Here is a 24191-nt window from a genome sequence, read left to right on the forward strand (position 1 = left end):
ATCAGTTCAGGTCCTCCAGAGCAACAGAAAACCAAGCTTGCTCCCACTTCCACGGGGCAGCCTTCGAGATATTTGGAGAGGACTCTCGTATCTCCTCTCCTCTTTCCCAGGCTAAACACCCCAAACTCTATCATTCCATATGTATGATCTAGTTGGGATTCCTGCATTGGGCCCCTTCTGACGCACTATTCTACAATTCCAATTCTCTCCTCTGCGCACCTTCCAGCTTGTCCAGGACCTCCTTAGGCCTAGAACTGGACCAAGCCCTCGTCTCCGTTGCTCTGCCGGCTTTCCCCTCTGGCCCTCTCCGCTCCCCAAATCGGCACAAGGCCCCCGGAAGAAGGCAATGCGGCCCTCCGCTGAAAAGGCTCCCCCTGAGCTGAAGCCGTGAGGTTCTGGGCTTGAGAAGGAAGCCCTTGTGTCCCAGAGAGAAAGCAGAACCAGCTTCCAGGTGAGAGAGAGGCCCCTCTGGCTCCCCCCACATCGGGCCCGCCCCCCAGGAACTCACTTCCTCCGCGGATGTTGATGGTCAGGCTGCCGTTGACGACAGTGCACCCCTGGAGCTCCTGGGCCGCCGTCACGGAGTCGATGGTCTTCTCCTTGACGGGCAACTCGCAGATTTTGGGGCACAGCCCCTCGCAGGGGGTGCAGAGCAGGCTGCAGAAAAGACACGGCGGGGAAAGGGAGATGCCTCTTGCGCTGGACACGGGGCTTTTCTCGCCGCCGCCAGAACCGATGCGCGCGTTCAGGAAAGCTCTGGGAGTTTGGCTTGCGCGCAGAGGCTGCAGAGACGCACCCGCAGCCTCTGGGATGGCCCTGTGGGGCCTGCAGACCCACATTCCCAACAGGGGAGAGGAAAGGAACCTCAGAACAGCTTGCTGGGTGAGGCCAGTGGCCAGTGCAATCTGAGAACAAGAGTCCTCTCCCCTCCTGTGGTTTCATGCAACTGGGATTCATGGAGGCAGAGCAGCCGTCGGCAATTTGTCCAGTCCTCTTTTAAAGCCATTGCCGCCTCCTGTGGCAATGAGTTCCACGGGTTTACGGTGTGTCGCTCGGGACAAGGACAGTGCCTTGGGGGCTGTGGGGCGGCACAGAATGAAGCCTCCTTCTAATCTCTCTTCCCCAGCAAGCAAATCAAGCTAAAACAAAACAGGACGGCTGAAAGGGTCCCCGCTGGCTGCAAGGTCATTCAGCACCCTGCTGGTGGGGGGGGGGGCATGTTGTGGAGGGGCCTGCCTTCGAGATTCTGCTTCCTGCTTCCTGCCCCCTCCCTTTCGCAACCCCGTCATAGCAAGGAGGTTCGGGAAAAGAGCATTCGGAGAAACTGTCATCTGCTTTGAGAACATTCATCCGGTGCAGGAGGAACAAGGTCTGCTGCCGTCAGCCACAATTAGAGGCCAATTAGCTACCCTTTCCTGAGAATGATCAGAACAGGCCATTTCCTCTCCTCCTCTGGCTCCTGGCTTTGCCCAAGAGTGTCAGGAAGCTGGTTTGCCAAGAAGAAGGAGGCCGAGGACCCCCCCAGATCTAGATGGGGTCTAGATAGGTCTAGATGGGGGCGACAAGAAGGGGATGCCTTGCATTTGGAGGGGCAACAGCCCCCCACCCAGCCTCTCACCCCGTCCTCACAGCAGGCAAATTTCAGAGACCCCTGTGACCCTAAGCTGCCTCTGATCAATACAAGGAACTCTGTTGATATCTTAAATATCAAACATACATTAAGCGTGGATTAAACTCCCTCCTGTGGCTTTATCAGGCAGGGGCTCCTTGGGACCGACCAAAGGCCTGCCTCTTTCAGGAAGCGGAGCTCTGGAATTGTTCTAACTGTTCTCACTGGGCTAAGAGGAGACCCACTAAAACCAATCGGCCCATTTCAACGAGTCTCCTCTGGGCAGGGGCGCAACCCACTGTTTTAAGTCTGTGAATTCGCTTTCGCCGCTTTTTACATTATGAAATTGCTCGGTGGTTGATCCCTGACCCCATTTTCCATTCCTTCCTCCATTAATAAACAAGATAAACCAAAGATAAAGAACAGAAATAATGTTACAGCAGGTTGACAGCCGCCTAAGATTGGGCATGATCACCGAACGTGTTTCCAAAGCATTACCCAAAATGCCCATTTCCCCACAAACCTGCTAGGCTGCATTGTGCGCGTTCTTTCGTAACAGGTGAGTTTAACCAGAGATCATACTGACCAATTATCTCTCCATCCATCAGGACAGAGCAGTAGTTAAGCTCCCCTCACCTCCGTCTTTTAGCCAATTATAAATCTTAGCAGCCGTTCCAAGGCTAGACGCTATTTCTCAATCATTTTCCAAAACGAAACGTTAATGTTTTCGTAGGGAGGCATTTTTCGGACAAGGACCCCCAGCGGGAGTGTGGGGGGTCAGACACCCCTGAAATAAAAGGGGAGGATCTCTGAGACTAGGGTGTCCAGCTCCCTCCACACCACAAGAGCCCTCAGGGATCGGTATCTGGCAGAAAAAGGGCTTTAAATCCTCATTGCCTTCCTCCTCAACGGGTTGGGGGGCTCACTCTGCGTTGCGCCGACCTCTTTCTCTTCCCCAAATCATCACTTTTATTATTATTGCTCTGTTTCAGGGCGTCTTGACTGCCACAAAGCAGCGAGTTGCACAGACTCTCGCAACGGGGACAGGGAGTGAAAGCAAGACCCCGATATTGGGGGAACGGTTGCCGATGAGAAGAGGCCCCCCCTTGGTTTCTCCGCCCCCCTCCCCAGGGTGCTTGTGTGTTGCCCACTCACTTGGTGGAGTTCATGGTGTAGCCGGAAGGGCAGCCGGGGGCGCACTCTCCGTTGTGGATGACGGGGCAGTCCGACTGGCGGGCGGCCTTGCACTTGTTGTGCAGCTCCTGGCAGAAGTCGAAGGTGACGCAGCGCCACCCGGCGTAGCGGTAGGACCCTGCGGGGCACCTCTCCACGCACTTGCCCTCCAGGCTGAAGTGGCGGCAGGCCAGGCACTTCTCTGGGTCGCCGGGCTCCAGGCAGCTGCCCAGGCACTCAGCGTGGCAGCAGGTGCCCTCTGGGGTGCAGCCCTGGGACTTGCAGGCGGAAGGGCAGACTGCGGGGAGCAGGGGAGAAAGAGAGAAATGGATGAAAACATGCCCCGCAAGCCCCGCCTCCTCTCGCAGAGGGCCTTCTCGGTGGTGGCGCCCTGCCATCTGATGCCAAGGAAATAAACAACTGCACAGCTTCCAGAAGACATCGGAAGGGAAGTTTTTCACGTTTTCTTGTGCTTTTATATGTGCTGGAAGCTGCCCAGAGTGGCTGGGGAAACACACCCAGATGGGCAGGGTTGTTGGCTATTTGCAGATTAGCTGCGCTGCAGAAAGCTTGCGGGGGAAGACCACACAATACAAGGAACTCAAAAATAACTTTAACAAGGTTTTAATAACAGAAACAAAACCTCCTTTTACATTAAAGATATCAACAAGCATGACCCATCCACCCTCCCCCCCCAACCCCCAGGGTACTGAGAGAGCTAGGTGCTGCTCTTTATATACTATACCCAATTGCTGACACAGCTTAATTAACACAACTTAGCAGCACCTGCTATACTGTTCCACAGCTGTAATACTGGGTCTCGTTATTTGCTCTGGCCCTTAAAGACATACACATCTTGTGGAACAATAATGAACCTTCACATTTAAAGAGACCATTCAACAAGGGTATAAATAAGAGAATTGTTATTATAGAGCAATGCCTGCCCACGTCTCTGCCCTTCCGTCTCCCTCCCGCCCACAGAGCTGGGCCACCCCATTACCTGTCCTCCAATTTGGGGGGCCAGCTGCTTCCCACTAGGCACACAGAACAGGGACTCCAGCGGGTGGCTCCCCTAGTTACCGTCGCTTGAAATAGTCCAGAGTGGCCAACGGCTATGGTCCTTTCTTTTTGGATGGCAGTCTCCACAATTCTGAATAAAGGGCTCGCTTAATGGGAACGACGGAAGCTGCCTTGCCCCAAGTCGGACCATCAAATCCAACCAGCTCAGTGTTGTCGCCTCTGACCGACAGCAGCTCTCAGAGTTTCGAACAGCCTTTCCCAGCCCTGCTTGGAGATGCTGGGGTGCGTCTGTTCTGTACCTGGCTCCCCCCCAAAAGCAGGTGTTCTAATCACCGAGCTGCAGTTTTCGTTCCACTTCTTCCCCCCTCCTGTATTCTGAGAAAGATCCAGCCAAGGAATGGATCACTTGCACAATGGGATCTCATGGGGGGGGGCGAACTAGCAAGTTGGTTGTCGCTTGCGCATAGGAAGAACAACCCATGTGTTTTTGGAAGGGGCAACCCCATAAAACCCTTCTCAAATGCAAAATGTGGGACACAGACACACACCCCGCACTGTTTGTCCTGTCTGGATTTAGTATTCATTTAGTATTGCTTTTGAATTCTGGTGCTGGAGGAGACTCTTGAGAGTCCCACGGACTGCAAGAAGATCTAACCTCTCCATTCTGAAGGAAATCAGCCCTGAGTGCTCCCTGGAAGGACAGATCCTGAAGCTGAAGCTCCAATACTTTGGCCACCTCATGAGAAGAGAAGACTCCCTGGAAAAGACCCTGATGTTGGGAAAGATGGAGGGCACAAGGAGAAGGGGACGACAGAGGATGAGATGGTGGGACAGTGTTCTCGAAGAGACCAGCATGAGGGAGGCAGTGGAAGACAGGAGGGCCTGGCGTGCTCTGGTCCAGGGGGTCACCAAGAGGCGGACACCACTAAACAACAAAGGATTGCATTTATATCCCATCTCCAAGGAGCTCAAGGGGACGCTCCTGGTTCTCCCCCTCCTCATTTAATTGCCACAACAACCTCCCTGTGAGGTAGGCACGGCTGAGAGGCAGTGACTGGCAACCAAGGTCACCCAGGGAGCTGCATGGCTGAATGGGGATTGGAACCCTGGTCTCTCCCAGGCCCTAGTCAGAACACTCTAACCACTACACCACACTGCCTCTCAGGTTCAAGGTTATTTCTCGGTATACTTTTCCGATGCCTAATTGAGTCAGTCTAGGCCACGGAACATTACCATTACAACTGTAGCAAATCCTGTTACTTCTTTACTGTCGGTTGCTGCAACTAATCTCAATTTCCCTTTCGTTTCTTTGCCTGCCTGCCATTATTTTAATAATAATAATAACAGGAGTAAAGCAAACCAAAAGACCTGGCTTGAGTCCAGACCACAGGCCCCGGGGAGGAGGAGAAAAATATATAAACATGTATCTCTAGATATGTAACATGGCTGCCGATCCCGAGAAATCCAGGCCGGGAAAAAGGGCTCCCCCAGGAGAACCGCCCTCTCCCTGAACCAATGCGTTGGCTGCTTGGGGTGGCGAAGGGAGGGGGCGTCATTCAAGACATTTTTCCTGCCTCTGCACAAAGCAAACAGATCCTTAACCCCTTCGGCCTCTTTCCCCAGCTGAGATCCAGCGCTGAAAAAGTCGCAAGCCACGTTGCATCAGGGCTTGCGATAAATAACATGCCAGATCCGACAACAGAAGCCAAAAAAAGAGGAGCTTAGCGAATGGCGTCGCCTGGAGACGCATGCAAGGAAGACCCACCGAGGGAGCTGCCTTATAGAGCCAGGCACTGGCTGGCAGCAGCTGACCAGGGTTTCAGGAAGCGGGTCTCTCCCAGGCCTGGCTCGTTGCTGCTGGCACGGACGGGCAGAAGCAGCCCATGGGGTTTCCCCCTACCAGTGACTGAGCTTCCACATTTGAATCAGGCGTGGTCCCCCCCTCCCCAAGTCAAAATCCTTCCCTTAGAAATACAAGTTCAGATTGACTGTATCAGGAAGTTTTTAAGCTCTGGCGTTTTATTATGTTTTCATTGTTGCTGGACGCTGCCCAGAGTGGCAGGGGAAACCCAACCAGATGGGAAGGGGTATAAATATTACTACTACTACTTGTTGCTCTGAATAAAGGCTGGATTGAATGCAAAACTGAATATCCAGTCATATAGACCCTTGGGTTGCTGGAAACCGCGAAAGGAGAAGGGGCTCTTGTGTTCGAATCCTGCTGGGTGTCTGGTTGGCTGCTCTGGCTGGTGCAGACGGACACGCTGCAAATAATAAAATTATCATCGTTCTTATTTAGGCTGCTGGCCTGGATGGGCCCCCTTTGGCCCGACCCAGCAGGCTCTCAGTAATGCCTGCACAGACTGGCAGCAGCTCTCCGGCCCTGCCCAGAGATGCCCTATGGGCCTTCTGCATGCGGAGCAGGTACCCTAACCACTAAACTACAGCTGTTCCGAAGGTGCGCCCTGCCTCGCACCGTAGAAAGAGGCAGCTATGCCCCCACAAAACATAGGAAGGGAAGGGTGCCGGAATCCGGCGCCCAGTTCTTCCAGGAGCCAAGCAAGCAGGATTTGAATGCGACTCTCCCTGCCGCAGAGGCACCATGCTTGTTGCCAGGATCGCCCTCTCCATTGTCTATCCCTCTTTTGAAGCCACCCTGCGCACTTCGCTGAGACGGCAACTGCGGAAAAAGTTCCCAGGTTGAAGTGAGAAACCGAGAGAGAGAAAGAGACAGACTGCCGGTCCATGAAGGCAACACGGGGCCAGGTGGGCTGGCTTATAGATCATGGAACTGTAGTGTTGGAAGGGACCCCCAGGGTCATCTAGCCCAACCCGCTTTGGAAAAGCCCAGGGCACAGGAAAGCAAGCCAGTCCTGAACGGAGGAGGCCAACAAGCACACGCCTTCTGCACGGGCAATGCCGACTGGAATACGGGTGTGTCAGATCCACTCCTGAGCCAAAGTTGGGACCTGATCGAGACCTGGAACGCGCAGAAATCTGGGTCTGGGGCGGAGAGGAGAAGAGAGGGCTCCCCTCCCCACCAGTAAAACTGCAGACAACTCTGCAGGGAGGGTGCGCCTGGGCTTTGAGTTTTGTGTTTGTGCAAGGCTCCTCAGACTCAGCGTCCTGCTGATGGGAACTGAACTCACATCTGCCACAAAATAGCCCCACCATATGAAACAGGCACCGTTTCAGCTGCAGGGTGGTTCCGTGCCGTGTCAGAATCGGGCCTTTCGAGGGGTGCAGAACCCACCCTTCGCAGCACCTTCCCCTTGCGCATAAGGCAGACGCTGTCACTCTGGCCTTCTCAGCGCCTAAGAAGAGCAGGCAGAGGGCCCGTTTAGCCCAGCACCCCGTTCTCAGGAGGCCCCAAAGGAAACTCGCAAGCCGAGCCTCTGGTTCCCAGCAAGCCGTACGCAAGACGCACGGCGGCCTCCCCCAACTCCTGTGGAAGGCAGTTCCAAAGGTGAACACAGCTCCTTCCCGAACCTTTGGGCATTCAGCTTCACCAGGCACTTTCCCCAACGTGCCTTTCCAGCAGCGGACATCTCCATCCTAGTCTGTGCCCTGAACCGGCAGGACGACGGAGAGGAGTTAGAGGAGTCTGCAGAGGGAGGAAGGCAGGGCTGGGACACCCCCGGGGCAAGGCAGGGCCTGGGGCGCAGAAGGCCTAGGCTGCTGACCGGAGCTGGTTATCGGCAGCATGTGACAAGCCTGCTGAGGAATCCGCCCCGGCTGCCAAGATGCTACTGGGCCAAATTTAAAGTGTTGCTGTGGGCGGGCGAAGAAGTCCTGAATCCGAGACGCTGCCTTTTGCTGCTTGTTCCTGCCTTGGGTGTCTGTTGAGGAAACACTGCGAGCTGCTCCTTACGGTTCGACGCTAACGGAGTTCCCTGCCTTTCCACACGTCTTATTTTCATCTATTAGACTTGCATGCCGCCCTTCGATAAAAATATACAGGCTAAAAAGCACCAATGAATAGTTAAAAGAACGAAACAAGAACCTCCCCTCCCACAAAAAACCAACACCCCCCTCAGTGAAATTTATCTGCAAAGGAAGCAGCTTAAGACAACAAATAAATAAGGCGCACTTTAAAACAAGCACCAAAACCAGTTTTCTTCTTCTTGAACTCATTCATCTTTTTTATCTGATAGCAGGGAAGCAGCAGGCCCTCCGGCCATCTGAAGAGTGAAACTTGAGTGGGTGTGTTTGTATATGTGCATGAGAGAGAGAGAGAGAGAGAGAGATTTCCCTCGAGAAACTACGCAGCCCTGGTTCTTTCTTGCGCAGGGACGCGGAATGAAAGCTGCCTTGTCCAGAGCCAGTTTTGTCCACTGGGCTCAAGACGGCCTACAGGGGCCAGCAGCAGGGATTCGGGGTGGGGGGGGTGGGAGCCAAGAGAAAAGGGATCCTACAAGACATGACCGAGGAAGAGGAAGAAGTAGCAGACCCTGCCACTGCCTTGGCGCTCTGCATCTCTGCTCCAAGAAGCGGAAGGGACCCCGAGACGCATCTAGTCCCACCCCCTGGAATGCCTCTGTTCAGAAAGGGATGCAGCCACTGCCCACCTGACGCCTCTGTTCTGAGATGTATTTTATAAAAAATCTGCTAGAGGTCAAAAAAGAAGAAGCAGCAAGTTTCTTTTCAGCCCCCAATTTCCCCTGAACTCCTTTCTCCACCTTGCTGGTTCCCCTGTGGCATGTGGCAGCCGTTCTGGTTTCCCTTCCACGCACAACCCCTTCTGCTCCTGCAAGTGTCAGGCTCCCTGCTTGCAAACCCAGGACGGTGATTATGCAAGCCCAAGAGGGAAAACAACAGCCCTGCACTCCTCGCCTTCCCCTTAAACGCAGCGCAGCAGCGCTGAATTGAGGCAATAGGATCCCTCCCCAAAGCAATTGCACAAAGGGGTTTGGGCGGGCAGGGAACACCTTTGGCAGAGCGAGCGAAGAGTAATAATGGAGGGAGTTGCAAAAGCATCTCCCCCCAAGGAGCTGCTGGCGAAGAGCTCAGTGAAAATGCCCGGGGGCTGCATTGAGGAAAGAGCATTCGGGGGTAGCACATTTGAACCCACCACGACCAGAAGCAGCAAGAACAGAGGGCTTGCAGACTTTGAAGTCAAGGAAGCAGGAATCTGGCGCCAGAGGAGGAAACATCTGCCCAATCTTCGCCACAACCTAATTAAGCCATGCCCCGGCCTCTAGCGCTTGCCCGCTAAAAATAATTTTAAAAAGAAGGGATGCCTAAAGGCGGGAAACAGCTGACGGGGGGGGGGTCCCAGCTCTGCTTGGCGTCTGCCGCCCTCTGCACGCCCGGGTCGAGAGCCAGGATGCGCAGACGGAGAGCCAGAGCCATCGCTCTGCACTGTTTTGACCGGGACTCTGGTGATGTCAGCTCCGGAGAGGCGGCGTTTGCCCACCGGACATCCTATTCCTCACGAGTCCCATTGCGGCCACTTGTGCCCGTGACGGCGTCGGGGTGGTTTCTGCGTGACCCTGCTTCCGAATACAAAAGGTACCTTGGTTTCCGCTTGCTGCCGAATCCCTCACAGAAGGCGGAGGAGGCCTAAGGGAGATTTTGTTCCAGGATGGAAGAAAAAGCCTGCTGGATCAGCCCAAAGGGAGCCCATCTCATCCGCAGTCCTGCTCTTCTCAACTGTGGCCAGGCAGATGCCCCAAAGGGAAACTTGACGGCAGGACCTGAGTTCAAGAGCAGCACCCCTCCCCTCCTGCAGTTTCTAGCAACTCACATTAAGGAGGATACTGAGCAGGGACGCAGCGCACAGCCATCCTGGCCAGTATCCCTCCAGAGCCCTCTCCTCTTCCATAAATTTGCCCAACCCTCTTTTAAAGCCCTCCAAGTTGGTGCCTCCTGCAGCAGGGAGTTCCACAGTTTCGATCATGTGCTGTGTGAAGAAGCCCGTTATTTTGTCTTTCCCGAATCTTCCAACACTCAGCTTTGCTAGATGGGGGGGGGGGACGTCTTCCTGTTCGCTTTCTCCACGTCACAGAATCCTAGAATCGTAGACTTGGAAAGGGACCCCCTGGGGTCATCCAGTCCAACCCCCTGCAAAGCATCCAGGACAGAGGGGCATCCAAGTTCTGCTTAAAAACCTCCAAGGAAGGAGAGTCCCGCCTACTGTCAAACGCAGAACTGGCAGGGAACTTTAGCGGACAATTCACAGGGGCGGCTCGCCGCTAATCCACCTGTTTGCTGAACCAGAACCAACAAAGTGAGCTGAATTTACAAGGAGGAAAGCTTTGGTAAAAAGATAACAGTAGCCCCGGAAATCCGCGAGGAGGGAGATTTCGGCAGGCGCCCCCGAAACGCCTCGAGAGCACTCTGCCAGGCTAGCTGATGCTGCCATGTATTCCGAGGTCAAAACGGCAATAAATCAGGTCTGAAAGCGAGGCAGGAGGTCAACCCGGATTATTGCCGTGACCGGAGGGTGGCGATTTGGAGTGATGGCGTGGAAGCCACACAGAACAAGACCGAGTAAAACCCAGACAGGCAACTTCAGAAGGGTTGCGGTTTGGGTGAAAAGAGTCCATTTTGGGACAGGCGTTGTTTCAAAAAGGAAGGAAGGCACAGGTGAGGGCTAGGCTGACCTCAGCTGCACCTGGGCAGTGACTCCCCAAGGCGTGACTCGGTTTCCAGGGGCCCGAGACCTGCTGTAAGCGGCTTGGTTTTGAAACGGCGAAATAAACAGCAAGCGCTGCCCCCAGGACGTTTCCGCAGCCGTTCATTAATTCTCAACAGAAGTATCAGATAAGCTGTTTATTCCACAGCTGCATGTGGAATCTGAAGGCTAACAAAAAAACCATATATATTTCTCCAAGTTTCAAAACTTTGAAAGGCTTTATTTCGCTTGCGGATCAAGACCAGGGGCAAAGAGGCCCAGGGCAGATCGCACGCTCCCAGGGGGTGCATCTGCAAAAGGGGTCGGGGGCGAAGGGCCTCAGGGAGCTCCGGATCCAACAGGCAACATGGCGCGTAACATACAAGGGCAGCTCCACATCTGTGGGAAGAGGGAGAGTGCGCCCCGTCTTACGCAAGGCTGTTGCAACACCGCAGCAGCAGCACGTGAAAGACTTTGCAACCGCGGGTAGAGCTCTTGGCATTTCAGCAGTTCATTAATTTGTCCTGTTCTGGCTTCTGAGAAGGGAGATTTTTATCTCCTCCCCACCCCCACCCCATCTCCGCAGTTCCAATTTCTGACAAGGGAAAGTTCCCAAATCCCTTTTGCAGAATCTGGAGGGGCAGGGAGGGCAAGAGGAGGAAAGGGAATCCCTCCATTTCCTTCCTCTGGTTGGTACTGAAACACGGGCAGCCTCATTCGGCGGAGAGGGGATAGAAATCAGAGGAGCAGGATCTCACCCCTGCGAGGGCCTGCGCTTGTTATTCTTTGGATTCTGGGGAACGCCAGAGAGAGGGAATTCCAGGAAAACATCTGGAGCAAGTCGTGCCCGGACGAGACGCGGGGAACGTTTGCTGGAAGAGCTCCGATTACCTAAAGAACAGCAACGCAAGCAGAAGAGAAAGAGGAGGCCCACAAGGTCCAGAAGCCGAGAGACCCTCAGCGCCGCTGCCACACGGGCCAGCCCCGCAGGGCTGTTGTTAACTCAGGGGAGCAAGAGCATATGAACCTACCCAGACTCTGAGATTATCTTCTGAGGCCCTTCTTCATGTGCCTCCTCCTCGAGAGGTCAGGAGGGTGGCAACACGAGAGCGGGGCCTTCTCTGCAGTGGCTCCCCGTCTGTGGGAACGCTCTCCCCAAGGAAGTTCGCCTGGCGCCTTCATTACACACCTTTAGGCACCAGGCAAAAACGTTCCATTTTAACCAGGCCTTTGGTTGGTCTGATTGACATCCTATTCCCTTTTAAAATCTGGCTCTCTTTTTTTGGAGCTATTGGGTTGTTGTTTTTATTTTGATTACCGTATTTTTCGCTCTATAAGACTCACTTTTTCCCTCCTAAAAAGTAAGGGGAAATGTGTGTGCGTCTTATGGAGCGAATGCAGGCTGCGCAGCTATCCCAGAAGCCAGAACAGGAAAAGGGATTGCTGCTTTCGCTGCGCAGCGATCCCTCTTGCTGTTCTGGCTTCTGAGATTCAGAATATTTTTTTTTCTTGTTTTCCTCCTCAAAAGACTAGGTGCATCTTATGGTCTGGTGCGTCTTATAGAGCGAAAAATACGGTATATGTATTGTGGTTTTTATGTTGATCTTTTATGTGAACCGCGGTTTATAAATTCAATAAATAAATAAACAGAAAGACCCGAGGCCAAGCAGCTAGAAAACACTGCTTTCTTGTTTTGGGAATGGAGGCGTCTGAGAATCACTCCCTGGTGAGCTTACGGCTTCTGCAGGCAACATCCGTGGAGGAAGCGAGGGTCCCGGAAGCCCCCCGCCCGGCCAAAGGAAGCCCACTCTGCTTTGCAAGGCCAAGGCGGGCGCGTCTTGTCATCTGGGCAGCCAGGACCCCAGACGCACTGCCCAGGCTTGCACCCCGGGGGAGGTCACTTCAGGGTGCTGCTAACGCAGCGGTTTGGCTTCACCCCCAGAGGTGAGTCTGCAGACAGATTGCCTCTCCGATGCCCAGCCATAATAATCCTGAGGACTAGAACCTTCTTGTTTATTTTGAAGGAAAGGACCATCGCACGGCTGCAGAGCGCCTGTGCTCGGTGTCCAAAAGGCCCAGTTCCCCAACGGCTGGGAAAGACCCTCTCTGCTGGAAGCCCTCGAGAGCTGCTGCCAGTCCGTGGAGACAACACAGCTCTAGATGGCCTTGTGAGAAGGCACAAACCATTCCTGCCTTTTGCTCTGGGCTGCTCCTTGTCCCGCCTGCTCGCTCTCAAATTCATTTGGCAAGCTCCATTCCACACAGATTTCTTTTTAAAGAAGGAGAGGCCTTCGTCGTCGTCATCCTCCTCTCCCCTGCCCCCCCAGCTGACAGTCAGGGTGCCGTCTGGTGGTCCGGGCCCAGCGATTCCAGCGTGGCCACATAGCCAGCATTCCACAGGAATTCCGGAGCTACGGGCCTCCCGTGGAAGCTCAGAGGGACAAATGCGTGTGCTCTGCTAAGTGGGAAAGCATGCAGCGGAGAGGCTGCGCGAGGGAGGGCACGGCGCAAGCCGCTCTGGCACCCCTGGCCGTCACCCGAGGGCCTTCCGTCTTCCACCATCATTTCACGCCTCTGCACCAGGAACTGTGCAGAAAGTCAGGGCCAAAGGTGAGCCAAGCTGCGACTAGAAAAGGTGGCCAGTCCCTGTCCATGCAGCGTCCAGCTATCTCCGGCCTCCTCCGTCGGAGGCAGTCAATGCCTCCCCCCCCACCAGTATCTGGTGTGCGTTTGGGGGCTTCCCTTATGGGGTCACCTGTGGTTGGCCACTGTGACCGCAGGGTGCCCGACGGGACCCCTTTGGCCTGACTGAGACTGCCGTGTTTGAAATAACAATTTTGCATCTGGCGCTGCGCCTCAAAGGAGAACTATATGAAAATGATGTGCCATTGGTATTGAACACCCACAAAATTATCAAAGATGTATTTGTTGTTGAGTCGTTTAGTGGTGTCCGCCTCTTCATGACCCCCTGGACCAGAGCACGCCAGGCACTCCTGTCTTCCACTGCCTTCCTCATGTTTGTAGCTTCGAGAACACTGTCCCACCATCTCGTCCTCCGTCGTCCCCTTCTCCTTGTGCCCTCCATCTTTCCCAACATCAGGGTCTTTTCCAGGGAGTCTTCTCTTCTCATGAGGTGGCCAAAGTCTTGGAGCCTCAGCTTCAGGATCTGTCCTTCCAGTGAGCACTCAGGGCTGATTTCCTTCAGAATGGAGAGGTTTGATCTTCTTGCAGTCCATGGGACTCTCAAGAGTCTCCTCCAGCACCACAATTCAAAAGCATCCATTCTTCGGCCATCAGCCTTCTTTATGGTCCATCTCTCACTTCCGTACATCACTCCTGGGAAAACCAGAGCTTGAACTATACGGACCTTTGTTGGCAAGGTGATGTCTCTGCTTTTTAAGATGCTGTCTAGGTTTGTCATTGCAAAGATGTATACATTGCAAAGATGTACTGAACTGCTTCAAATGTATGTTGGAAGTGTAAGAAGGGAGGCACATTCGACCGCGTGTGGTGGTTGTGCAAGGTAACAAGAGCATTCTGGGAAATGATATATAATGAGCTGGGGGGGAAAAGTTTTTAAAAAGTCTGTGAAAAAAATCCAGAGGCTTTTTTTCTACTAGGAATTTTAGGTGCAGAGATACCAAAGGAGCAGAAACTATTCTTTATGTATGCGACAACAGCAGCGCGGATACTACTGGCCCAGAGATGGAAAGAAGATAAAGTCTCGGCCTGCAGGGCTCTCTGCGTGTTCTCAGAAGCCCCACCTTGCGTGTGTTGGTGATGGAAATATTATCACTTGCTAGGATGGGAAAACGCACGTGCCGCAACCGCCGGTTGCCAAATTCCACCAATAATAATAATAATAATAATAATAATAATAACAGATGCGCCAACGTCAGAAATAAATAAAGAAATGGCCTCCTTCCTTCTCTCCCACCAGCAACAGGAAATATATTCCTTTCCTTTGCTTTTCTTGGAGCTTTAAAGAAACATCACACCCTTGAGAGAACGGGGCTGATTTAATCCAGAGCTATCTATAGGCCTAGTTTCCCGTGTCAAGAGGGGACGGGGTTATAGGGTGGGAGAAGGAAGTGGATCGCAGCAAAGACCAGCTTACGATTTTACAGGAATTCCCAGGATTTTTATTTTTATTTTTAAGTCGCAGGAAACTGTTGCTAAGGAATGTTCCCACCTAAGCAAACATTACAAGATGCTGTTTTTCCCACACACACCTCTGAACTTTGCCACCCTCTGAGAAAGCAAAGTCTCGGCAGCAAGGAAAGGGGGGAAAAATTGAGGAAGCGAGGCTGTTCCTGCAGGCAAAGAGCTTTCCTTGGGCTCCCCAAGATATTTCAAGCGTGTTGCGAGTTGCTTGGAGACCTTCGGGTAATGAGGGACACACAACCCTAAGAAATGAATTCTAATTATTACTATTATTAATAATAAGGATGATCTGGACAGTGGAGAGGACTTCAGGGCTCAGCCGTCTACGGTTCCCGTTTCCTCCCCCCCAAAACAACCCGTAATTCCTCTCTCGCTCCCTACAGCAGTTGCAAATCAGCAGCAGAGGAAAACTCAGAAAGAAATTGGGGAAAACCTGGGCCAAAACCGGGGCTGGAGTGGCCAGTTTTGAGAGCAGTAGTGGAAAGACGGAGGCTGGAGGGAGAGATACAACCGCGAGGGACCAGAAATGGAAAATACGGACGTGTTTGAGGGGAAAACCCTCGTCTTGCCAGGATTCACAGTCGAGGCCTCAGCTCCCACCCACCCACTTGCGCCTGCCTTGTTTTGTCTGCTGGATCAGAGAGAGGAGGAGAGATTAGCCGGGGCAGGAGGCGGCAAACTGTTACTTGCAGGGGGTTTGAGGCCCTGGAAGGAGGAGCAGCACCCCTCACTTTGGCACAAACAACTGTCTCGGCCTGCACCGCGAAGCCGATGGATGCAAGCCAGGGGCCCAAAAGGGACACTCATAAAAAGAGCCTCCTGGACTGAGGCCACCAGCAACAGCACCTCCCTCCCCTCCTATTTACCCATGAGAGTATTTGTATACTGCGGTGTCAGGGCAGGTTTTTGGCAATAAAAGCATAAAACCCTGCGACGGAAGCCACTAAAAGGGTTAAAGGCAGGCACCAATTCAGTGTTGTGGAAGGATGTCTTCTTAACGGAGATTCCTGCATTCCAGGGGGCGGTTTGGGGTCCCTTCCGACTCTACAATCCTGTGGTTCTACAGCAGCCTGCATAGGCCTGGTGGAATGGGAAAGTTCTCAGCAGACACAGAAGACTCCTGCTGAGCCTCTAGTGGCAGGGAGTTCCACAGGGCCGGCGATGCTAAAGGCTTGGTTTCTTGTGATCCGTGGCAACTGCCATTCGGAGACGGCCATCGGGGCCATAGAGATAATTTGCCTAACCCCCCCTTTAAAGTAATTCATAAGAACCTGAGAAGAACTCTGTAGCAGCCACCCTGGTTCAGCCTCCTGTCCTCCCAAGGAACCACAAGATGCCCCCAGGGGAAGCCTTTGCAAGCAGAACTTGCGATGATTCCCAGCAGAACCGGCACCTACGTTTTCTGCAGAAGGGGGGACCTAGCCATGGGGTTTAACAGCCCCCCAACAGCCTTGTTCCCCTCCGTGAATCTGTCTAATCTGTGCAAGCATACAACAGCCGCTGTCTACGTAGCAAGCTCCTTCGAAATCTGGCAGCCAAAATATACACAAAGGAAGTTCGGCCGTGGCAGCAGTTTGTGGCGTTCAGAAAGCTTTCTCCAAGCTCTCTCTGTGTGTTTGTGTGTGTGTGTGTGTGTGTGTGTGTGTGTGTGTATATATATATATATATATATATATATATATATATCTCACCGGCTGCAAACGCTACCAGTCCAAATGTTTTGGGCTTGTAAAACAATTAAAGGAAAATAAAAAAGTAAGAACGCAGAACCTACAAGGAAGCTTTGGGCACGTTAAGTAAACCGGAGAAGGAGCTTAGCCATCACAAAGCCTTTGTTGTCCCTTCTCTCCTAGCAAGCGAGACCCAAACATTGACAGGAGAGATTCCAAATAATGAAGAAAGCAAACTACAAAAACAAACAAACAGAAAAAGAGCCCTTTCCAGGCAGAACGCAAAAGTTAAGCAGCTACTGAAGTTAAATCGAACACAAAGCCTCGGGGTTTACTTCAGAAGCTTGAAGCATGCCAAAGCGGGGAAGGAAACCAGTTTTGGACTTTGGCTAGTCCACCTGCTGCCGTTTGGTACCCACAGATATTTGTGAGCGGGCTTCTCCGCCGCAGCGACCCTCCAAACAGAAACCAAAACCCAGCTACGCCGCACAAAACGAGTTGCGAGTTAACGACTTTCCAACAACGCCTGCCACTGGAAGAGCAAACCTGCCCAGGGGTCTCACTGAAATGGGAGTCTTAAAAATCACCACCACCACCGCTGGTTTTCATTTCTTGGTCATGCGAGGGTGGCATGATGTCTATCGCTCTGTGAACTGCCCTTTTCGGATTCATAACGTGCCTTATTTGCACTGTTAATTCGAAAGCAAATAGGAGAGGGTGGGTCCCATGGTACAGGCTGGGAGTCAGAGGTGGGGGCTTTCTGTCGGGGCCAGTTAAGGACTGCTGCCCTCGGCAAACACCACGGACTCCGCCTAGCAGCAGGACGCAAGAATTTACGTTCCCAAACTTGGGTCTTCCAAGGAGCCCGAGGCGATTTCCATCTCATCCACACAACAACCCTGTGAGGTAGGATAGGCTAAGCCTGTGGTTCCCAACGGGGGGCAATTAGATTTTTAAGGGGGGCAATTTGAGAATGAGTTACAGTCATATCTTGGTTCTCAAACAGATTGTGTTCCGGGAGTCTGTTTGACTTCCGAAACTGTTCAAAAACCAAGACACGGCTACCGATTGGCTGCAGGAGCGTCGTGCAGCCAATCGGAAGCTGTGCAGGACGTTCGGCTCCCAAAAATTGTTTGAAAACCAGAACACTCACTTCCGGTTTTCAATCATTCGGGAGCCGAAATGTACAAGTTCCAAGACGTTTGGCAACCAAGGTACGACTGTACATGGGTACCTCGGGTTAAGTACTTAATTCATTCCGGGGGTCTGTACTTAACCTGAAACTGTTCTTAACCTGAAGCACCACTTTAGCTAATGGGGCCTCCTGCTGCTGCCGTGCCGCCGGAGCCCGATTTCTGTTCTCATCCTGAAGCAAAGTTCTTAACCTGAAGCACTATTTCTGGGTTAGCGGAGTCTGTAACCTGAAGCGTATGAAACCCGAGGTACCACTGTATCAACAAATGAATGGCCTTTTAGGCTTCCTCCACATGAATAGGAGTCCACTTTTTGAATTAATTATATTTCACAGGAGGGGGGTGCCATCAGAATTTAAGTGAGGCATGGCCAAAAAAAAAAAAGGTTGGGAACCACTGGGCTAAATGGTGTTTCTCAAATGAGGGTTCCCAGCGGTTTGGATGCAGTACCCATCATCCCTGACCTGCTAGCTAGGGATGATGGGAGCTGTAGCCTAAAAAGAGCTGGTTTGGGAAACCCCGGATTAGAGCAGAGAGCCACCCAGTCCAAAATCCTCTTCTCCCCAGCGCAAGAGCCCTCTCTCTCCCTCCTGCGCTTTACAGCAACCAGAGGCATTGAGAGGCATCCCTTACCTCTCTGGCAATGCTCGTGGCTCCAGCAGCGCTCGATGAAGACGCCGTTGATCACTGTCGGGGAGCAGACGCTCTTCCCCTTGGCCTTCCCGGGGCAGATGTCCCCACACTCCTCGTCCCGCTTGTTGGCGACGATGTAGTTGTCCTCAACGGAGTCCACGATCCGGGACCAGTCGATGGTGGACAGGTAGCACAGCTCGGCGTTCTTCTCGATGCGCACGGCCCCCCGGGTGATGTTCATCAGGCTGGGCAGGCCCACCTCCTTCAGGTGGACCATCTCAAAGATGACCAGGGCGTAGTTGAAGAAGAGCCGCGTCCCCCGGATGACCGTCAGGTTGGGGAAGAGCGTCTTGAGGCTCTCCAGGCCGTAGACCCGGAAGAGCAGCAGGTATTCGGTGACCATGGTGAGCTTGGGGAAGCTGAGGCCCCGGAAGTTCTCCGTCTTGGCCCCAAACATCAGCAGGATCTGCAGGTGGCCCTCGACCACGGTGCAATTCTCCAGCTGGCGGAAGTTGGAAATGTCGTTCCGGATGTTCATACTCGGGCAAACTGGAAAGAGAACCGGGGGGCAGGGGACAAAAACGGTTAAAATAATCTGCTGGGAGAGCTTTCCAGCTGCCAAACAGGCACCTGTCCTCCCAACAGGCAGCGGCAACAGCTTGTAACTCAGTGTTTGAAATAAGGCAGGCGCCAGGCGCGTTTTGCACCTGGGTATTGGCGCTGTGGGTTAAACCACAGAGCCTAGGACTTGCAGATCAGAAGGTCAGTGGTTCAAATCCCCGTGACGGGGTGAGCTCCCATTGCTCAGTCCCTGCTCCTGCCAACCTAGCAGTGCGAAAGCACGTCAAAGTGCAAGTAGATAAATAGGTACCATTCCCGGCGGGAAGGTAAACGGCGTTTCTGTGCGCTGCTCTGGTTTGCCAGAAGCTGCTTAGTCATGCTGCCACATGACCCGGAAGCTGTACGCCGGCTCCCTCGGCCAATAAAGCGAGATGAGCGCCGCAACCCCAGAGTCGGCCACGACTGGACCTAATGGTCAGGGGTCCCTTTACTTTTATTGGCCACTTTCTGTTCTCAAAGCTCTCAACCTGGCTCAAGGTTGTCCTCTGTTCAACTGAGAACCAGCCAGTCAGTCCATCATTTGATAAATAAGACTTTAGAGCTGTCTTGCCCCAAAATGGCAACTAGACATTCCATTTTGGAGACTGTAACCCTGGTTTAAGGAGCCGTTTGAAGTCCAGCTTATATATCTGAGTTTCTAACGCGGCTGTAACTTCAAGCACTGCGGGTTTGCAACTGACCTGAGTTCCACTGTGAGCAGAGCCACTGAAATCAATAGGCCTCCGTCGGTCAAGGGAGGAACCTAAGATGGATACAACCCACTGCCTATGGGGTACATTAAAAGGGCCTTTGGGTTTTCCAGCCACTCGGCCCCAAAGGGCAAACCCACAGCATGTGAAAACCCCAAACCTCTCTTCCCCCACCCTTGCCCTTTTTGGGGAGAGGGTTGCCCACCCCTTGGCAACCCAAAGGGCCACCGCTTGGGACAGGGAATCTGAACCCAGGCAGGCCAACTATCTGCCTCCCCCCCCCCCTGAGCCCTTGGCCACGAAGACGCTCTGGTGTCATAATCTGATTTAGACATGCTAATCTGCGTTGGATAACCAGAGGGCCGGGATTAATATCCCCTCCCAGCTGTGGGATAAGCTGCCGGCGCTTAAAAGTCTTCATCTCCAAAAGCCAATTTGGACGGCTCTGAAAGAGGATTTGAGCTAATTCGCTCCGTGGCCAGTGGCCACGACAGCGACGGGCCACCCTACCAGCATTGGGAGGGAGCGGGGTTATATTTTATCCTATTTATTACTGGATTTATAGCACGCCTTTCTTCTCAAAGCAGCCCAGGGCGGTATCCTGATAAACTGCACTCAGAGTAAGGTAAAGGGTAAAGGGGACCCCTGACCATTAGGTCCAGTCATGACCGACTCTGGGGTTGCGGCGCTCATCTTGCTTTACTGGCCGAGGGAGCCGGTGTACAGCTTCCAGGTCATGTGGCCAGCAGGACTAAGCCGCTTCTGGCAAACCATAGCAGTGCATGGAAACGCCGTTTACCTTCCCGCCGGAGTGGTACCTATTTATCTACTTGCACTTTGACGTGCTTTCGAACTGCTAGGTTGGCAGGAGCAGGGACCGAGCAACGGGAGCTCACCCTGTCTTGGGGATTCGAACCACCGACCTTCTGACTGGCAAGTCCTAGGCTCTGTGGTTTAACCCACAGCGCCACCCGCATCCCACCCGCGGTTGGCATTAAGGTAAAGGTAAAGGTACCCCTGCCCGTACAGGCCAGTCGTGTCCGACTCTAGGGTTGTGCGCCCATCTCACTTAAGAGGCCGGGGGCCAGCGCTGTCCGGAGACACTTCCGGGTCACGTGGCCAGCGTGATGAAGCTGCTCTGGCGAGCCAGCGCAGCACAGCACACGGAAACGCCGCGGTTGGCATTACTTGTACTCAAAACAGATCCACTGAAACCAGTATATATGATGAATAGGACTAGGCGATATATCAATATTGTGATACCGGTTTCATGATTCTTGGTGATACGTGTGCTGTGCAGAAATCACAATGCGGAGAAAAGCGTGGAGCCAGCCAGCGCCTCTCTATAGCTCCATCCTTATTTCGGAGATTGTGATATAATATCAGTACAGTGGTACCTTGGTTCTCAAACTGAATCCGTTCCGGAAATTCCGTTCCAAAACCAAAGCATTCCAAAACCAAGGTGCGCTTTCCCACACAAAGTAATGCAAAACGGATGAATCCGTTCCAGACTTTTAAAAACAACAACTTAACATGAATTTTACTATCTAACGAGACCATTGATCCATAAAATGAAAGCGATAAGTAATGTACTGCAGTCACACAATCAATTTATTGGTAGCTGAACTGTGTTCCACACAGTCACAAAAACAAAAAAAGAGCCGCAAAAACATAAAATAAACAGCAAAAACAGACAGACCTCAGCCTAAAACTCAAATTGGAAGCATGTCACTCAAATCGGAAGTGTGGCACTCAAATCGGAAGCGTAACACTCAAAACGGAGCACTTTCAGCTTCTAAAATAAGTTCACAAACCGGAACACTTCCTTCCGGGTTTGCAGTGTTTGGGTTCCAAGTTGTTTGAGTACCAAGGCATTTGAGAACCAAGGTACCACTGTATATCACAACTGGTTGTTTGTCACGACACTGAAAACCAGATATCGCCCTGCCCTTTCAATAAACGCCAAGTTCGATTCCAAGAGGTCTTTCTTATCTTAATACAGTGGTACCTCGGGTTACATATGCTTCAGGTTACATACGCTTCAGATTACAGACTCCACTAACCCAGAAATAGTGCTTCAGATTAACAACTTTGCTTCAGGATGAGAACAGAAATCGTGCTTTGGTGGCGCAGCGGAAGTGGGAGGCCCCATTAGCTAAAGTGGTGCTTCAGGTTAAGAACAGTTTCAGGTTAAGAACGGACCTCCGGAACGAATTAAGTACTTAACCCGAGGTACCACTGTATCGCCCTGCCCTATCGATAAACGCCAAGTCCGTCGATTCCAAGGAGGTCTTTCTTATCTGAATATTGCTATTCTTTGCTGCGTTCCTATCCTGCCCTTTTCTCTAAACGGCCACACGTGTCCCAGAGAGGAGGAGAGCTGGGCCAGAGGTGGGGCCAGAGGCGGCCGAGGCCAGGCAACCCAATACCTGCAAAGGTCGCCCGTGCTTAACCCCGAGAAATGTCACCGCGAGGCATCCAGCTAGGCCACTTCCCTGCGTGTCCTTTTGTAGGCGAGCGGCAGCGGCCTAAGGCCAGGTACTTGGAAACGCCTCACCAGAGCCCCCCTGCAGGTTTTGGGGGCTGCCAAAAGCCCAGGACTCTGAATGTTGTTGCAAACTGAGCTGGTTCTCATTCAGGATGGAGGGACCCAGAGGGGACGAGTCGGACTGCAAGGCCGGCTCCAGAGCTGCCTTCTCCCCGTGTAATTAAAACCCGAAAGCTCCTTTTACGAGTAATTGTTTAAAGCCCATTAATCGCAAATAAAAAAAATGTTTTCAGCTGGCAGTGCTGCTGCGGAATCTGGAACAATATGGCTGCTCGGCTGCATTCTTCTGGCAAGAGGTCCAGGCCGTCTTGTAAATCGTCAGTGGAATTTTTCACCTTCCCCTCTTTTTAAAGATGCAGAAAGAAATGTGGCGTCAATCTCGCGTCTTTATAAAGGCAAGGCTGGAAAAAGGGCCCCTGGACAACGGTTTCCTCTTAAAAAAGCAAAAAAATCAGCAGAGAGACAAAGGAAGTAAAGTGTTTTGTCCCAATTTATCATTTTAAGGATTCCTTGTGGGGCAAGTTGAACGTATTGATTTAAACAGGTGGTTTCCATTTGGCGCAGAATCCGACCGGAAGCTTTCGGGAAGCCTGCAAACAGCTTTGCCTCGTTTGTGCCGCGGGGACCAACGTTCCCAAGTAGACTGCCTTTGAGTCTGGAGGTTCGACTTAACTATAGCAACTAAGAGCCACTGACGGACCCACCCTGCAGCGGATTGGACTAACTCCCCTTCCACAAGGTAGCTGGAGTTTTCTACACCTTCTCTGACAGCAGAGCCGTTGTGGCAAGCAGCCATCACCTGCCACAAATCTCTTCTTATTAAGATATCTGAGTTGGCGGCCCTCACAGCTCCCAGGCCCATCTATCTCCTTGCCGTCTGCACTGACTGGCAGCACCAGATTTTCGGGCGTTACCTGGAGCCACTGTCCTGGGAGTGAGCTTGCGGCGTTCTGAACGCGAAGCTGAGCTGATTTAAAGAGGAACCGAGAGAGCTGCCTTGTACTGGTTTTGGTCCATCTTACACTTCGCCCCCCCCCCCCCTTCATGGATCACTGCCTTGCCATGGCGAAGGGGCTTGAATAACTCAGAGAAGCTATGAACTATGCCGAGCAGAGCACCCAAGATGAACCCCCACCTCATGAGAAGAGAAGACTCCCTGGAAAAGACCCTGATGTTGGGAAAGATGGAGGGCGCAAGGGGAAGGGGACGGCGGAGGACGAGATGGTGGGACAGTGTTCTTGAAGCTACCAGCATGAGTTTGACCAAACTGGGGGAGGCAGTGGAAGACAGGAGTGCCTGGCGTGCTCTGGTCCAGGGGGTCACGGAGAGGCGGACACGACGAAACGACTCAACAACAACACACTTCGCCCCCCTGCCCAAGCTGCATCTTTGCCTGGCTGCAAAAAGGGGCAACTGACCCTCAGGTGAGAACAGCCTTGCTGGGGACAGGCCAAGGTGGCTCCACCTGGCCATGGATATGTTCTGACCCACCAGCATAAGACCCAGCCAGACTGCCTTTTCCCGTTAAAGATGGCTCAGGTGCCAGAGCCTGAAGCTCTTGATCTCAGGGTTGTGGATTCGAGTCCCAAACTCTCCTTGCTTGTACAACACCTAATTCCTCCGATTCTGGCCTTCCCCTCCATGAATTTGAGGCTCCAAAGGGCCTGAGTGCAAGCGAGGACACCCTCCCCGTGTGTGGCTCCCAGCGACTGGTAGCCGGGGGCAGAACACGAGCCATCGCGGCCAGTAGGCACTTTTCGGGTGACCTCTCGCTTGCAAATCCTCCTGGCCTTTCTTGCAACGCTCCTTAGTCCAAACAACTCAAAACTTGTTTGTCTTTCCTTTAAAGCAGAGTGGGGGCAGAAAACCAAAGTACTGGGGCTTTTTTCCTCCCTGCTGTTCCTGCGCAGAAGGTTAGACTTATTTGTTAACCTTGAAAGCTACAAGTGCAAACCATCTTGACAAACAAATCCTTGAGGGAAAATGTGCTTGCTCGAGATATTGCGCCGTTATCTTGGGCCGGGGAGTTGTTCGGCCAGAGGCACACACAGGTGCCACTCAAGGTCCCTCTCGCCTGGGCCGGCCAGCTGGCCGCTCCGGCCTCTGGAAGAACCGGCCGGCCTTGAGTTCCGGTTCTCCATCTCCCCATTCCCAGAGGAAAATGTTCGGGGAGATTGCGGGGCAGCAGGGAGGTCAAGTCTGCTGGACGGACGCACCTTGGTTGAGCCACGCAACCTTGTTCATTTGCTGAACTG

At 52.9% G+C, this 24191-nt stretch overlaps 1 protein-coding gene across 2 annotated transcripts in view; it reads right to left on the reverse strand.

Annotated features, from left to right (window-relative positions):
• INSR (insulin receptor) overlaps window positions 1-24191 on the reverse strand; it is a 53284-nt gene that overhangs the window by 19645 nt on the left and 9448 nt on the right. For both annotated transcript variants that reach the window (XR_013834548.1, XM_079960445.1), the window contains exons 2-4: window positions 18079-18627; window positions 2765-3080; window positions 509-657 (exon numbers count right to left, since the gene is read on the reverse strand). Coding sequence is in view for 1 of the 2 variants with exons in the window: in XM_079960445.1 (XP_079816571.1) it covers window positions 509-657; window positions 2765-3080; window positions 18079-18627 (1014 nt within the window). In the remaining variant the exon portion in view is untranslated. The remainder of the gene's footprint in view (window positions 1-508; window positions 658-2764; window positions 3081-18078; window positions 18628-24191) is intronic.

This window comes from Podarcis cretensis (assembly GCF_951804945.1).
Source record: "Podarcis cretensis genome assembly, chromosome: 18".
Lineage (NCBI taxonomy): Eukaryota > Metazoa > Chordata > Lepidosauria > Squamata > Lacertidae > Podarcis > Podarcis cretensis.